Raw genomic sequence first — 16,579 nt, 5'->3', positions numbered from 1 at the left:
CTGTTTGTATAGATATCACTTATACTTAGTTATTTGTTTAAAGTGCATTCAGCACACTAAGCAAGTGTTGCTATGGCTACAATATGGTTGCAGTTGCTCCCTAGAGTTTCCTGTGTTGGAAGCCTGGTGTTCATGGTAAACATAGATATACCATAGATAAAAAAAACAGGTGATAGGACCATCAAAAAGTAGGAAGATCTTTAGGTCATGGCTCATACCCTTGGATGTTCTCCAAGGACCCCTTCCTCTCCCTGCAATTACTCCTCACACATGCCCCATGTCACTTGCACTTCCACCATAATACTATCCCCCATGATGTGACTCAACCAAGTGACCTCATCAGTCATCATCACGCTGTTGGGACTTTGAAGCTACAACCCAATGAACTAACCCAACCATTCTTTACAAGGTACCCCACCTGGGTATTTCCTAGCAGGGATGACTAATGTGTCTAGTTTAACATTTCTATTCCCAAGCAGTTACTGCTCATTTACTGTAGAAAAGATCTCAGTGTCTTAAGGATTCTGAGAGACATTTTTCTGTCTTGTCTGTATTATTAACTCCTTTTAATTGTATTAGCTTAATTCAACACCATTTTTAGTGTTGGGGAATCTGGGAGGAAAGGTGACAGTGTTCTTCATAGAGACCTGCAAGTAATTTGTTTATACTGTTTCTTATAGAAGGCGTCCCTAAGGGGAAGTAGTGAAGACAGGATTCCATACAATACATCGTTTATATTCTGGCTCTCCAGAGGACCACATGCCGTCCTTCAGTCAATCACTTTGCACATGCTTATAGTAACTTGCAAGAGGAAGTTGATAGAAACCTTTTAAATAATTCATCAAATATGGATTTTATGTGAAGACACCATGAATGATAAGCATGCAATCTTTAAGAATGTAGGAAAAAAAAAAGAATAGAGCAAACCTGTCACTTTCTAGTGAACTTCTCCTAGTAGGTACCTTTAAGCTGGTAGGGTGTTGGAGGAATATTTGTATATAAAATTAACTGGCCTTACCCTCCATAATTTTCCTTATTTGCCTAAGAACAAACAAATATTTCTAAAAATCCGTGATCATTTGCTGAGGGAGCACCTTTTAGGTTACACTTTAGACATCTGCACAGACGCCAAACATTTTTTTTTAATGTTGGAACAATATATAATAGTTTGACTGACAAACAAGAGCGTTTGATTCAAGGAGGAAGTAATGTTAAGGCAGCTGACACTATAATAGTCTTATCTTAGCAGTTTGCTGTGTGAGAAACCCTCTCAGTACTCCTACTGTCATATGGGACTGACGACATTGTAGCAATGACTTATTCACAAAATGTTGAGTTAAAAACAAGACTCATCTGGTCAAGTGTGAACCCATATAAGTAAATTATTCTGTTTAAAAATATACATTGGTTTGTTGTTTTTTTTGCATTATATATGAAGAGATTGCTTATGCCTTAATTTCAGAGCGACTAGAGAACTACATCACAGTTTTTGACTATTGAAGGCAGCACTTGAATTTAGTGATTCATTTGAAGTGCATTCAGCATCTAAACAAGATTTACCAAGCTCAAGTGTTGCTATGGCTACAGTAATGGTTTCAAGATCGCCCCCAGAGTTCCTTGTGTTGGAAGCCCAGTGTTCAGGGTAAAGATATAAACAGGTGACAGAACCATTAAAAAGTGGAATGACCCTTAGGTCATGGCTCATGCCCTTGGATGTTCTCATGGGACCCTTTCCTCTCACACATGCCCCATCTCACTTGCACTTGCTACTGTGGCAGAAATGACTAGTGCTTTCTCTATGCAGCTTTTGTCTTACTTGCATCTCTTCTCTTACTTTTTTATTTTCTTCTCTTGTACTCTTACGATCTGTTTTTTCCCATTCCCCCACATCAATATGTAAGATCTCTTTATGTGGTAGGTATTGACTCTTATTTCTTCCAACCCTGAGGCAAATATTTGACCTGTACAAAAATCCCTTCTCTTGTTTTATAAACACTAATGGTTTTGTGCTGTCAATTTCGTTTTACTTTTTTTCTTTTGACTTATTTTTTTCTTTCTAAAATCTTTGAAAATGCTTATTCCTGGCCATATTTCAGATGCATATTTAACCAGATCCCCATCCTGTCTCTATTTAATGCTAAAAGTATTTCATCAGCATATGGTATAAGATGAGAGTATACCCTTTTTCCTCCCTCCCAAGTGGTTTGCTGTAGCAACCATGTATTGTTTTTGTGGTATCGTCCTTAGCTATAGACTCAGTTCTCACATAGCCTCCGGTCTGTTTCAGCTACTCAGTCTTCACAATACTTTCTCAATAATTATTTGTTGGTAAGTGACTATTTTGTTTACCTCTTTGGCTAGAATCAGATGTTATAATTATTTATATCTGTAACAAAGTCCCTTCCCCCCCCTTCTGAACTCTAATTTGCAAGATCTTAGACAAGTGTCTCTCTCTCTCTCTCTCTCTCTCTCTCTCTCTCTCTCTCTCTCTCTCTCTCTCTCTCTCACACACACACACACACACACACACACACACACACACGTTTAATAAAATGTCTATTCCAGTTAAACTCCTCAGGGTTAATTTGAAAAGAATTCATGTCTCTGTAATGACAAGAGCCCCTTAAGCTGGAAGAATTCACCACGTTTGATGTCTAAAGATATAGCCACTGAGCTGCATTGTGTCTATAAAATGGCTTAAACTCTGACAATGAAACAAGGCTTCCAGATGTACATGGTTTGTGTTGCCTGAAACCATGTTGATGTCTGTGGTCCATGCTGCCTCCAAGGGCCTTGTCTAGGTTGGTAGTTTTGCTGCTGCCCAGGCCATGTTGTATTCTATTCTGTCACCAGAAACTGTGTGGAGGCCCATGATCCATTTTCTCACCAACTGAAAGGGGGCTACTTTTACTGTGACATCATTAACTGTAGATGCACAGTTGAGAGGGAGGGACTTGGAAGGCTTCTGTGGCAACCCCTATCCCTATTTCCCTTAATTTCCCCCCTCCAAAAAATAACAGCCTAGACAGGAAGCCTCTGAAAAGAACTCTTTTAAAATGTGATAGGGAGCCAGGAGTGATGGTGCTCACCCTTAATCCCAGTACTCAGAAGGCAGAAGCAGGCCAATCTATGTGAGTTCAAGGCTAACCTGCTCTACAGAGTGAGTTCCAGGACAGCCAAGGCTACACAGAGAAACTCTGTCAGGAAAAACAAAAACAAACAAACAAAAATGTGATGGGGAATCTGAAGTGCACATCTCCACAATTGAAGGCTTCTGGTGGGGAGCCAGGAGGAAAAGGACTCTATTCTACTTAAGAAGCAGCCACTGAGAGTTTGACCTTGCTCCAGTGAGTTGTATAGACAACACGATTTGGACTTCTTTTTTTTTTCCCCACTTCTGGGAGGGCTACAAAGGTAGGGGGTCACACATGAAAGGACTTGGAATTCAATGTAATCAGGATGTATGATGTGAAATTCCCAGAGAATCTATAAATATGTTATGTTGGGGGAAAAGTATAATATAACCAATATAGTTCATTGTAGACGAAGTCCCGATGAAAAGTGATGGATTGAATGGCAAGAACATTTTTTATTTATTTGTATTGTGTGGTGGGTGCATAAATGATATGTATGTATCCCATGGCTCATGGAGAAGTCAGAGGACAACTCTTGGAAGTCACATCTCTCTCTCTCTCCACCGCATGTGCCCTGAGGACTTAATGCAGGTTGTCAGGCTTGCACTGCAAATGCATATCAACCAGCCATCTCATGGCCCCTGCTATGAACACTTTAAATGCTTTGTACATACCAATTGCCAAATTGCTTTCAAAAAGTAGTGACAATTCAGTGTAGATATGTCCTGTCCTCTGAATCTTTGCTCCTGTTGGAGGTGAGGATCTTTAATGATGTAAATGAAAAGCTACTACTTTTTTTTTTAAGGCTTCCAATACTATAAATGTTCTTATGGCACATTTGTAATACACTTTTTTTAAAAAAGGCAGGGGCAGGGAGGAGGAGAGAAAGAAAATGCTCAGGGTTAAACCATCCTAATTAAAGCATGGGTAAAACATGCTTTAATGTAATTAATATTTTTTTAAGTAACATACCTGAGATGTATACTTAGTACTGGTCCTTGATTGGTGACTTGTCTTTATGAAGGATATTGAAAATTGTTTCTTTGATTTTCTTAGCTATTTAGAGGCAGAAATGAGTTTTACACCTCTTAGAGTGAGGCAGCTGCAGGTAAAGAAGTTGGCAACCCCTGGGAAGGTTAATTAGAACTAATTATAATATGATTCACCTAATTTTCCTCCAGAAAGTTTAAGCAATTCTTTCTTAGCACGGTGAAGATTTTACTTTTCATATAAAAACTAAACCGTTGTTTTGTTTTGTTTTTTCTGAACTCACAGATTATCCATGTTACACACTTTACAAGGAAAAAACCTGTTACTGGATACATTGTAGAATAAGGATTGGGTACGGCTAGAAACAGTCTTTAACAGCTTATCATTTTTGACAGCATTTGCTGTAGTAATACATGTTGAAAAGGGAAATATAAGCAAATATCCATAATTTTGAGTCTTTCATGCAAAAATAACATAATTGCCAAACAGTGAAACCACAAAGCTTTTTTTCAGCTTTGATATTGCTTCATTTTATTTAGATTTTTTTACATAATGTCATTTGCTTTGTAAATACTATCAAATGAGTGTTTGTTTTAAACTCTTGGGTAGATGTGTATGGCATATGTGTAAATCTGTGTGTGTGTGTGTGTGTGTGTGTGTGTGTGTGTGTGTGTGTGTGTGTGTCACCGTGACAGAGAGCTGAACGTACTAAAGCTACACGCTAACTTGGAACTTGGTCGTAGAGAACTTTGACGTATGGAGAAGGAGGGTGCACTTTACTGTGGACCATATTTGTTACCAATGACTAAGGTAAACTGATCCTTCATAAATGTGGGGAGCGCATTGCAATGACAAACACAGCGGCAAGGTAATCCCTTATTCGAATTTCATCCGGTGCACAAGGTGGCAGAAACAACAAATCCAATGTTATGATACAAAAGGAAATAAGAAATGGCTGCAAATTGCATCATAGATAAGATTTCACGGTGTTTAATGGCTGGTTCATTAAGGAGGTGCAGCCACTAGACCTGGATTACCTGTAACAATAGGGAAGAAAGGTGGGTCTTAGAGACAGGGAGCACCTTTTCTGTGAGCTGATCTTGGTCTTGCATGCCTCTAGTCCTAGCATTTGGGAGGCTGAGGCAGAAGGATCAATTCAAGTTTGTGACCAGCCTGTGTTACGTACGTTTTAAATCCAGGTTGGGTTACACAGCAAAGGGTGTCTGCAAAAGTTTTGTGGATTTAGAACCTTCCCTAAATCAACTTATGCTTCTTGTGTGTGTTGTCCGTTCACTCATAAATGTATCTGCAATGCACTTTGAGCTCTTACTTTTATACAGCTAAAAAATAAGTCAGAAACACAAAATAAGGAGACTGGCCATAACTTGTTTTTAAACAATTCTCATTCAACAAACAGCCTTGTTCCTGAAATCAGCCTTAATCTTTTTTTTTTTTAACTGTAAATAGGACCTGAGACTGAGAAAGGCTTTCTAGTGAGTGAATGTCGGAAACTGATAAGCGAAGTATTCTTGGGGCTTGGTAGCATGAGTTACTAAGACATATCTCCTTGTAATCTGCTGGTTTCTCCTGTCAGCCACTGACATTTGAACGATTTACTGTTTAGCTTGTAAATTGTAGAGCTGGTAAGTGTTGTGGACTTCTAGGCTAATTACACATTTGCAACTGCAATTAATGCTTCTCCTACTTTAGGGAACTGTTAGCGCTCATACCTAGAGAGGGAAGAGTTTCACATAATTTTTTTATCATTAAAAAAGACGTGTACAAATTGCATTTCCAGACAGCTGGTACTACCAATTGAGTACCTTAAAGTCTTTAATAAACTATCTAGTCAACTGTGTACTGTCATAAATGATACATATAATTTTTTTTTGCAAAATAAGGAAAAGAAACAAAGGAAAAACTATAGCAAGAATAGTAATAGTCTCTCTAGCTTTTTTGAGAGAGTTGTTTTGGTCTTAGAATTGTTAGAGTCCACTATACAAATGAATTAGCTGAGTCTTAGAGAACTAATAGGCAGAAAATGGAAGAAAAGCCAATCTCAGATCTAAGATACTGAGGTAGCTAGGACCCATCCGAAGCCTGTCCTTTTTACTGAGAAGTGTTGTTGGGTTTTTTGGTGGTGTTGTAGATGATGTTACTTTGTGGGTGAGAATGCAGCGTGTATGAAAACTCTCAGTGCAGTGGTCTTTATCTGACCTTACTCAGCATTGCCTTAGTGATGTCTGTTTAGCTGAGGCCAAAATAGTATCTACGGCCTACAAAGGTTTTCGTCAACTTTAATTATGCTTTCAAAAACGAATTAGGCCTTATCTTTCCTAAAGATTCATTGCAGAATTGTGGGGAGGAAAACCTTCCTTTCCCAAAGCGGCGCTGCGGTCAGAAGGTATTTCCTCATTCGTGCCCCTAGAAAACTTGTGATTGAACTTTACATTTCAGGATTTTCTTCAGCTGAGTCGGCCTATGCTACTTAATGCTTAAAAGCGTGGCTGGGTTTCCTGATCTGTCTTTGTTTTTCTTTTAAGATCTACCTTTGTAATCCAAATTAACCTCTCTCTCATACAAAGTGTCTGAGTAAATGACCACTGTATTTGTCCTAATTGGTATTTCAGGTTCCTAGTGAGAAACAGACAATCCTGACTCAACTGTTATGGACATAGGAGGCTTTGCAGTTATTTATTAGAATACAGCCTGGGAGGAAAAGAGAAAATGGATTGTTGTGATCCTCTCTTGCTAAATCCGGCCCACTGCTGTTCTCTTTTCTTTACTGCTTCCTCTAAAAGGCATCATTTCAATGCACTAATCTTTTAAGCAACCATTCAGTGGGAACTGGGCTAGAACTCTGCTAAGGGGTCACATTCACCAGCCTGACAGTTATACATTTACAAAAGAAATGGTATGAATTTATTCAGCATCAAAACCTCTGCATCTCTTACCACCCAGACGCATTTCACACTGTATTACCGTCACTGCACTGTGATAGCTGCATAAATCCCATCCAGACTCATTTAATTAACCAGCGTTCTTTGAACAAAAATAAAAGTGCTGTTTTTATAGAAGAATAAAAGCTGCACGAATTGAGTGTGAAGAGGACAAATCATCAAATTAGTGAATCTTCACTGCAGCTGGGGTCATTCTCCTGCCCTTCCTCTCACTTTGAGTCTTTTTGTTTGTTTGTTTTTGATAGAATAGAAAACTGGGAGCAGCACTCCAGCCTCAAATGTTTTTGAGAGTCTGCTGTTATAACCACATCCTAAGCTAGCTCAGGGCTGGTGATAACAGGCACCGAAAAATGATTTTTTTTAAAAATAACATTTTCTGTGGTTGAACAAATAGTATGGACTGGTAACCAGGAACATAAACTCTGTTAGCTGAGTTTTCTAATTTATTTGAACGGCATGAGTTCAAATCCCAACCCTGCCTCTTACAAGTGCTTTTGTTGCTTAAGCTTTCTGTGCTTTGGTGCCCTGTCTTTGAAATGAGGATAATTATAGGCTTACGTCATACTGCAGTATGCAGTTAGCTGACTTGACACATACAACCTTTAGACTGGGGCTGGGATTGTTAGACAGAAAGATGGGAGGAGGAAAACCACCAACCCAAATCATCAGGACCAAATTAATTAGAGCAAGCAGTTAATTAAAGCAAGCTTTTTTATTTGTGCCTCCCGCTAAGGTGGGGTCAAGGGGTCAGCATTGGATGTGAGGAAAACAAGATTTTTTATGGCTCGAGGGTAGGGGGTTTCCAAATGGGGGATTGGTGGGCAGAATAGGAGGGGACGGGGAAGTTACAGGAGCAGAACATAAACCTAACAGGTTGGGTCTAATGACCTGAAACAATGACATGGTTGCAAGTGGGCTTGACAGCAGGTAGTTGTAACTAGGGAGCCTAGTTACAGGTGGTAGGGCTGCAAAATGGTTATCAAGGGCTTTGTTTGGATTTGGGTTTTGCTTTTGGTTTTTCGAGACAGGGTCTCTCTGTGTAGCCTTGGCTGTCCTGGACTCGCCTTGTAGACCAGGCTGTCCTGGAACTCACAGTGATCCACCTGCCTCTGCCTCTGGAGTACTGGGATTTAAAGGCGTGCGCCGCCATGCCCGGTTCTAAGTCTTAGAAACAAAGACATGATCACCATTCCTGGAGCAGGCAGTACAAACCATTCGTAGTTAAAGTTACAGGTGGGGCATAAGCTAATCCTTGAGAAACACAGGTTTAATCATAAAAAGAAACGAACCTGTTTTGTCATTATTATAAGATGGCCTTTAAGCCTCAGATGGAGGCACGCTGGTCCTTCAGTATGTTAAGCTGTTGTCTACTGTATGTGCAGAAGCAATCCAGTGTGACGTAGAGTGAGATATGTCACTGGTAACTTTCTCCACCTGGGCTGGACTGACAGGTGCAGGGCGTTCCTTTCTCTCCCGTGCTCTCGTTTCTAAAGGCATCTTGCAGTATAAGACAAGTGTCGGCAGATATAAGGGAGTACAATTCTTTGAGCAGCAGGTATAGAAGGCACTTGTCTTCTGAGACTGCTCCATTTTGTAGCCAGCTGCCAGGTTAACCTTTTTAAGTTAAATATATATATCCCTTCCACCACCACCACCACTATGCTGGGTATCTAATCAAGAGCTTTCTGCACACTGACCGCAGCCCTGAGACTTACCTTTATAAAGCAGTGTCTCACATTGCTTCCCACTCAGAATCTTCCAATGTTATGGGTTCAAGAGACTTTCCCATGATTCCATTTCTTCCCTTTCTCTTTCTCTCCTCATCCCCCAATAGGATCCTTCTGCCTCAAACAAAATCCACCATCATTTCTTGTGTGCCACATTCCTTCTTGGTCATATATTCTTGGTTTTGATTTTCTTTCTCTGGTTTTGCTGTTTTTATTTTAGCTAACACTTCTTCTTCTATTTATCTACATTATACCTTGTTCTAGGCTGAGCCAGAAAAGATGTAGGTATTATTTACCCGTTTGTATTATGCTTACACCGTAGTCCATGGATGTCTGGATGAAGTAGATGCTAAGCTTGTGGTAGCGATGACCTAGCCTGTTGCTCTACTCCCAAACTATACTGGAATTCTGCTTCATTTGCCTTCTCTTCTGCAACCACCCTGGCCCACCACAGTTAGCTTTACCTGTAACCTTCCTCCTCTTTTGCTCCCACCTGATCCTTCCATATACTCTGTTCTTAACTGAGGAGTGAAGTACACGCTCTTAAAACTTAAGACAATTCATATCACTTCTCTGCTCAGAGCCCTCCAATCACTTCCTACGTCACTCTGAGGAAAACCAAGCTCCTTCAGATGGCCTGTGAACGCTCCTGAGGCTTGCCTTTCCCGGCCACCCTGTCTCCACACACTCGTGTTACCTGCTTACCCTGGTACCCTCCCACTGCCCTATCTTTCCCACACTGCTCACTGCTTCTGCCTCACTGACTGCATCGATGCTCTCCAAAGATGCAAAGCCCAATCCAATGCCAGGACCTTTGCACACGTGCTCCCTTTTCCTCTGAACACTTGTCTTTAGGAAATCGTGGCATGGTCTCTTCTGTGGGTCTCTCTAGTCATTGTCTCCTCAAGGAGATCGTAACTGGTAAGCCTAGGCTACTGTCTGTCTCTCTAAACTGGAATGTAGATTTTGGAGGGTGAGAGTTTTATGTGTACACTGTTCATGCACATTCCAGAAAATGGCCTGTATTAAAGTTACTGGATGCTGGGTGAAAACAGAGCCTTGAGAATATGCCCGCACCCTTACTTCTCCCAGTACCCCCAACAAAAGTAAACGCACCATAACAGCTTCAAGAACATTACAGTAGCCATAGTTTAATATTAGCCGTGGCAATTGGAGCAGAAAGTTCCGTTACAGAGAAGAGAGGTCCCTGCACCCTCTAAACAAATAGTTCACGCTATAATAGCTCCCATGTTAAGTTACACAGGTGTTCTGGGGGACTGTGACCAAGCGCCAAGGCACATTTTGAGAGAGCAAATGGCGTTTGCCACCCTAACCTTGCAAGGTGGAGAGTATACCTAGTGTTTGGAGCATTTTTTTAATTCTATCATTCAAAGACAGAAAAGTGATGAAAGGAGATCATCAGCATTAAGTCAAGCAGACCTGGGCTCAAATTTTGGCATATGACATGTTCTTGATCAGCTTGTTTATCCTCTGGGTCTCTGATTCCTTGTATACGAAGTCCATGAATATGAATATTAGTGCTTTTCTCTAGATGTTATTCCAAAAAGTGAATGAGCAAAGACAGATAAAGCGCATAATGTGTGCTCAGTAATTATCTGTTGAGCATTGTCTCCAACAGATAAACAATTATATATTGTGCTACTACCAAAGCAAGAAGCAACAGTCCGATGTGTGGGAAGAAACCTTTGCCTCTGGGGCTCAGTCCACCAAGAAGCCCCCACACTCTAAGCCCCTCCACAGGGTCTAAGGAAGTTGCATAGCCTGCTGAGAACAGCCAGAGCAGCCACCTACTAGTTCTTCTGTAGCTTACCTCGTTTGTCTTTTGAATCCGTTCCTGTTCGTCTATTTTGATTTTTAGTTTTCTTTACCTTCCTTCATTTTAGCAAAAGCGATGCTAGATGTGTAGCACTAAAGATTCATACAGAATCTTTGTGCAAAAGAAAATCTTCATAGTGAAAAAATTTTCAGGAAATCAACCAAGGACAGGACAGCTCGTTCACATAATGAAATAGCGTGGTTACTAGTTTTTAGGTGGAACGTAGAGGACATACACAGATCAAGCCTTGAGACCCGTAACTACCAAAATGAGAAAATGGACAACAGAAGTATGTTGTGCATTTTATTCACTTGACATTAACTTTTAACTCCTTAGGAAGCCAAAGCTGTGGCTGAAGAAACACGAGCTCTGCGAAGCCGGATCCATCTTGCTGAAGCTGCACAGAGGCAGGCGCATGGGATGGAAATGGACTATGAAGAGGTGATCCGTCTGCTCGAGGCTGAGATCTCAGAGCTAAAGGCTCAGCTTGCTGATTATTCTGACCAAAATAAAGTAAGCAAACAGCCCTCTCTAGTTACCATGGTTTCCTTGCCACTGTCACGTATCCTGTTTTCATTTTCTTTTCATCTGCACGTCTAAACTAGGTCAGTGTTTGTCTTCTATTATTCAATGATAGGATGTTGTGTCGTGAAGAGGGTGGCACAGAAGTTGTGGGCCTGCACTTTATCCAAAGAGCTTTGAGATGGAAAAGCACAGGCCCCGAATTAATTGGGTCATTGGTCAGCATTGTTCCGTTCAGCCATTCAGGTCTGGAACTATTTAACATTTAATTGGTGACACGGGTTTTCTCTTTCTGTTTTTGAGCTCCCTAATTTGTTTTGTGGAGATGGAAGGAGGGGATTCAAGGGATGAGTTTTGCTCTTTGACTAGAGAAGTTGGGGTGCTATACAAGTTAATGAATTTCTACACAAGACCCGCAATGACTAATGAGAAGAAACCAAGTCTGAATTTGTTTGGTTTTATTTTCCGAATGTAAGGAATACTAAACTGGGCTCCTCTAGGAAGGCACTCAGCTGCGGCAGGAGATACTGAGCACCTGGAGGAGGCAAGCTGAACGTGTCTATGTATAAATTGTCCACAGTGTACCTGCCATCCTTACTTACGCACAGCCTTCAAAAGCTATAGTAGGGTGTGTGTCCGTGTGTGTCTATATCACTGAAGGTCTAAACTGGAATAAATTGAGGCAGACATTTATAGTTTTATAGCAATTCCTCAATTATAAGTAATGAGTATTTATATCTCTAACCCTTTCAGCCTTCAAGAGATGACAAAACAAATTTAAGCTATTTATAAATATTAAAGCATATGAGGCTCATGTTCTTTAACATACCAAATGAAAATGAAGCTAGTTTTAAAAATAGCAAAATGTAATTTTCTTTGCTCAGCTCTGAGAAGTCCCCACTATTTCTCGCATATCTGCTCATTTAACCCAGCTCCACAGAAGGCTGGAGGCCCCACCACCACTGATGAAGACCACACAAGGACCATGTAGCACTTAAGCAGCCACACTTAGGAATGCTAGTCACAGACATCTATTTGTCTGTATGCATTTTAAAACAGGTATGGCTATAGTACGTAACCTAATTATGAAAGTGTTTTAGAAATTACCAAAATATTGAAAATACTTTTAATAAAATAATTAGTTATTTTTAGAGCAAAAGTTGCTAGTGTTTAATAGTATAAATGTTTTTTGTTATTTCTTGTAGTGTTAGAGGTTGAAGACGGACCTCGTACATGTTAGGCTAGTACTCTCTTGTGGCACTACTCCTTAGCGCTATACTTTTAAGTAATATCCTTCTAAGAGGTTTACATAAAATTATCCAGTGTTCTTTTTTTGTTTTGTTTTGTTTTTAGTTTTTAAATATTTGAGAGTGTGTCTGTGTGGTGGTGTCCTTGGAGGAGGGAGGGCATGCGGCCCAGGTACACGTGGAGATCAGAGGACAATGTTTTCTAGTCACCTGTCTCCACCAACCTTTGCATGAGCTCCTGGGAACAAACTGAGGTCTGCAGGCTTGTGCAGCAAGCACCATTACCCACTGAGTCATCTCTGCAGCCCCTAGTGTGGCGTTCTGCTGTGTAAAGTTTAGTTTATTCACCTTTGGTCTTCTCCAATGAGGAATATTTTGGTCCTGAGTTGCCTGGTAATATAATTAATTCTGATTCTCCCTCTGTAGCCTGATGGGAATCCCGTTCCATCTTTTTAATAAAAATCTACAGTACCTCCCTAAAATCAATCTCTTTCATTGTTTTGAAAGAGGAGATATTAAACATAAGCATCTCAACGTCAATATTTTCCTATTTCAATACCAGCTGAGAAGTAACTTCAATGGCGTGTGATTGCTTAAGCAGCTATTGACCTAGATACGACAAAACAAAGATTCGAATACTGAATTATCTTTACTTATTTGTTTGTTTGTGGAGGGTTTCATGTTGACTAACATGTGGGTGCATGTGCATCTGTGTGCATCTGCATGTGGAGGCCAGAAGTCAACCTCAGGTGTCATCCCTCGAGAGCTACCATCTTTGGGGGATGGGAGAAGGAGGCTGTTTACAGGGACTCTCACTGGAGCCTGCAGCACCAAAGGCCCTCCTCAACTCACCTCTCCAGAGATGGAATGACAGAAGTGTGCCACTTCCCCTGGCTTTTTACATGGGAGCTGGGAGTGGAACTTGGGTTATCAGGTGCACCGAGCTAGTTCCAGAGCATCTAAATGTCTATTGTTTCTGTCGTAATGCTTTTACGTATTCCTGTTGTTTTCCCTTAGATTATCAATCTGTTTTATAATTTATACTTGAGCTTTTGAAAAAATAAATCCGAAGCATAAGAAAGAAAACATTATCAGGGCTGGAGAGAAGTTGGTATTTAAGGATACTTGCTGCTCTTGCTGAAGACCAAGTTCTGTTCCTCCTGCCCAGGTCGAGGAGCTTGTAACCTGTAAGGAACCTCACGCCCTTTCCTGACCTCCATTGGCAACTACTCCCACATGTACACTGCACAAAGGCATGCTCCCATATACATAAATAAAGATATATTTTTTCTTTTTTAGCTAAAAAATGTTATTATAAAATAAGGCACTACTAACACCTGTGGAAAACCACAGGCTCCCTCTCCAGGTTGCATCCACGGCCCTTCCCCTCAGAGTTTCCTACTTCCTTGGATTTCGTGTTTACATTTTCTTGATATTTTACTGTTTGTATATCTAGCCCCTGATTGTTTAGTTTTGCCTGTTTACCAGGTTAATGTGTAGCTAGTTGTATATTTTCCATCTTTATTCTTCATTGTGAGAATTACCACCATGCAGTGATCCATTCTTATTTGATGGGCAGTCTTGTTATTTCTGCCTTATTCTACTGTGAATCACGCTTCCGAGAACATTCTGATACCTATAACTTCCTCCGCATGTGTAACTGCTACCTATAAGAAGTAGTATTGCCAGGCTAAATGACAACTGTATTCTCAACTTTATAAGTAAATGCCTATAGTATTTTTAACTAATTTGTACTCCTGTGAAGACTGGATGAAAGTTACCATTCACCTCTTGCTGCTTTCTTTTACTTTGAATGTTTATCCATCTGGTTGGTATAATATCCTAGGCCCAGTTACTAGTGACTGACATGGTGGTGTGCTGGGAACCATACTGGCTCATGAGAACTTGTGTCTTCTCAGTGCCATGTTCGCTGATGGATGTTGAGAGCTTGAAATCAACCGTGATGGGGTCAATTATATCCCCAAATGATGTAAACCTGCCATTTCTTCTTCCCTGTCTGAGTTAAACAGTTGAGCATGTATTTATACAATCAATACTCATTTACTTTTCTCAATGAAATGCTTTTTGTATCTATTAGTTATTTTCCCATTGGGTTATTTGTCTTTTGCTTAGAGACATGTAGTGAATATATATTAACTTATATATTATAAAACTACCCTCTCAAACTTGTGCCTGCCTTTTCTACTCTATAATGAAATAGAAAAGAGCTTTTAATTTTCATTCAAATTCACTGTCTTAGTTACTTTTCTATTACTATGATAAGACACCATGACAGTTTTAGAAGGAAGAGTTTATTTGAGGCCTACAGTTTCAGAGTTTTGGAGTCCATGTCCATCATAGCAGGGAGCATGGCAGCAGGCAGGTAGGAATGGCTTTGGAGCAGTAGCTGAGAGCTTACACCTTGATTGACAAGCATCAGATAGCGAGAAAGCTACCTGGTAATGTTCTGAACTTTTGAAGCATCGATGCCTGCCCCCAGTGACACACCTCTGTCAACAAGACCACACCTGCTAATCCTTCCCAGTGTACCAACTGGAGATTAACTATTCAAATATATGAGCCTATGAGAGCTATTCTTACCCAGACCACCACACTTATCAGTTTCTCTCCCATTTCTTTTTAAAAGTCCTTTGATCTCCAAAGATATTTATTTACATTTTCTTCTAGAAACTGTAAAGTTTTGATACTTCTATTATTGGTTTTGTAGCACTTTATGAGATGGAGAGCCATCTTGTACTTCCATTATTCCAAATGAACACTACCTGATTCTTTATTTAAAAATCTCATTTGCTAACTGACCTGGAAGTCATCTTTGCTCTATATCAAGATTCCATATGGATGTGGCTCTTTATTCTCTTTCATTGGCTTACATACAACAAACTGCAGATAACACAGTTTGTTCTTACTATGTCTTTTATGATAGTCTAATTATATTGTCTATATAATTTTCTGGCCTTTTTTATGAATAGCACTGAGGCACAGAAAGTTTTTGTCACCAGCTAAAGTATCTAGTTTATAGATCACAACCCTGTAAATTTTGCTGATGTTTGTTTCATGGCTCAATGTGCACCTGGTCCTTACACATGGTCAAAGTGAGCTTGAAATGCTGTTGCCATGTCACATGCGGTTCCATGTAGTTAACAAGGTCGAGGCCATCAGGTGCTCATTTCCTCTCTGTTCATAGTAATGTGTTTGTGTTCTTAAACCATCAGTTTGTAAGGGAAACATACTAATATCTCTCTTGTGATTTCCTTCCTTTAATGTTATTTACCTAATTTGAAACAGTGCTTTTACTTATATTAAGGCTTAGAATCACACAACCATCTTTCATGAAAATGTTAGGATTCTTCCATCTGTAAATCTTTCCCTTACAAGTCTTGAAACTAAAATAGTTACATGCTTTTGTTTAATATTTACCTACATATATTTAAATATTCATTTACTTCAACCTTTAGTTTTTATTTATTTCAGTTATGTCTGTGGCATGCACGAAGCATAATCTTCTCCCCACCCTCTTCTTATTAGTTGGTGGTCTATAATTTGAAATGACTTTCCTTTTATATCCTTTCATTTACTAAAGCACTTGGCTCATCTTTGTCCTCTTCTTAATTATAGCTATCTATGTGTTCGTGTTATTTCCCTGGAGTTTTGTATTAGTCCAGAGTTCTGGTCCCCCTGCCCAATTATATATACTTCCCTTTACTGGTTTTAAATTTTTACACTGTCTCCAATATTTGCATGGTGACAAATATGTCTTGAGGACTAGCAGTTGGTCTCAGATTAGTTAGATAATCTCAATTTTCTTTGCAACATGCAGAGCGTTGTAATCAGGAGCCAGTTGGACATCCTCCTCTTCTCTGCATCAGGCTTGATCCGTGTTTCAGCCTGTCTGACCTGATGCATGTCGGCCTTGACATGCACAGCGAACACAAGTGTTATCTTCTGTCTTCATGACTGGCTCAGCAGCCGTGGTAATCTGATGCTGGCATAGTACTCAAGCCTGTTTCTTCCAGAGGTCTCTTGTGATGGTATTTAGGCCTCCACAGCCACTGGGGCTTGGAAGAGGTGGCTAAAGGTAGTGAGTGAAGGTCTGCTTTTCTGAGTGGTGCACGCCTGCATTTTAGCTGCAGCTTTGGCAGGG

General features: G+C 40.1%; 1 protein-coding gene across 3 annotated transcripts in view; it reads left to right on the top strand.

The window, feature by feature from the left end:
- Positions 1 to 16,579, top strand: part of STXBP4 (syntaxin binding protein 4) — a 134,339-nt gene that overhangs the window by 57,849 nt on the left and 59,911 nt on the right. For all 3 annotated transcript variants that reach the window (XM_084750199.1, XM_084750201.1, XM_084750200.1), the window contains one exon: positions 10,985 to 11,161. In XM_084750199.1, the coding sequence (XP_084606325.1) occupies positions 10,985 to 11,161 (177 nt within the window). The remainder of the gene's footprint in view (positions 1 to 10,984; positions 11,162 to 16,579) is intronic.

Source organism: Acomys minous, assembly GCF_964271855.1.
Source record: "Acomys minous genome assembly, chromosome: 12".
NCBI classification, from domain to species: Eukaryota; Metazoa; Chordata; class Mammalia; order Rodentia; family Muridae; genus Acomys; species Acomys minous.
Note: the sequence above shows the minus strand (reverse complement) of the source record. Positions and strands in the feature narration are given on the sequence as shown.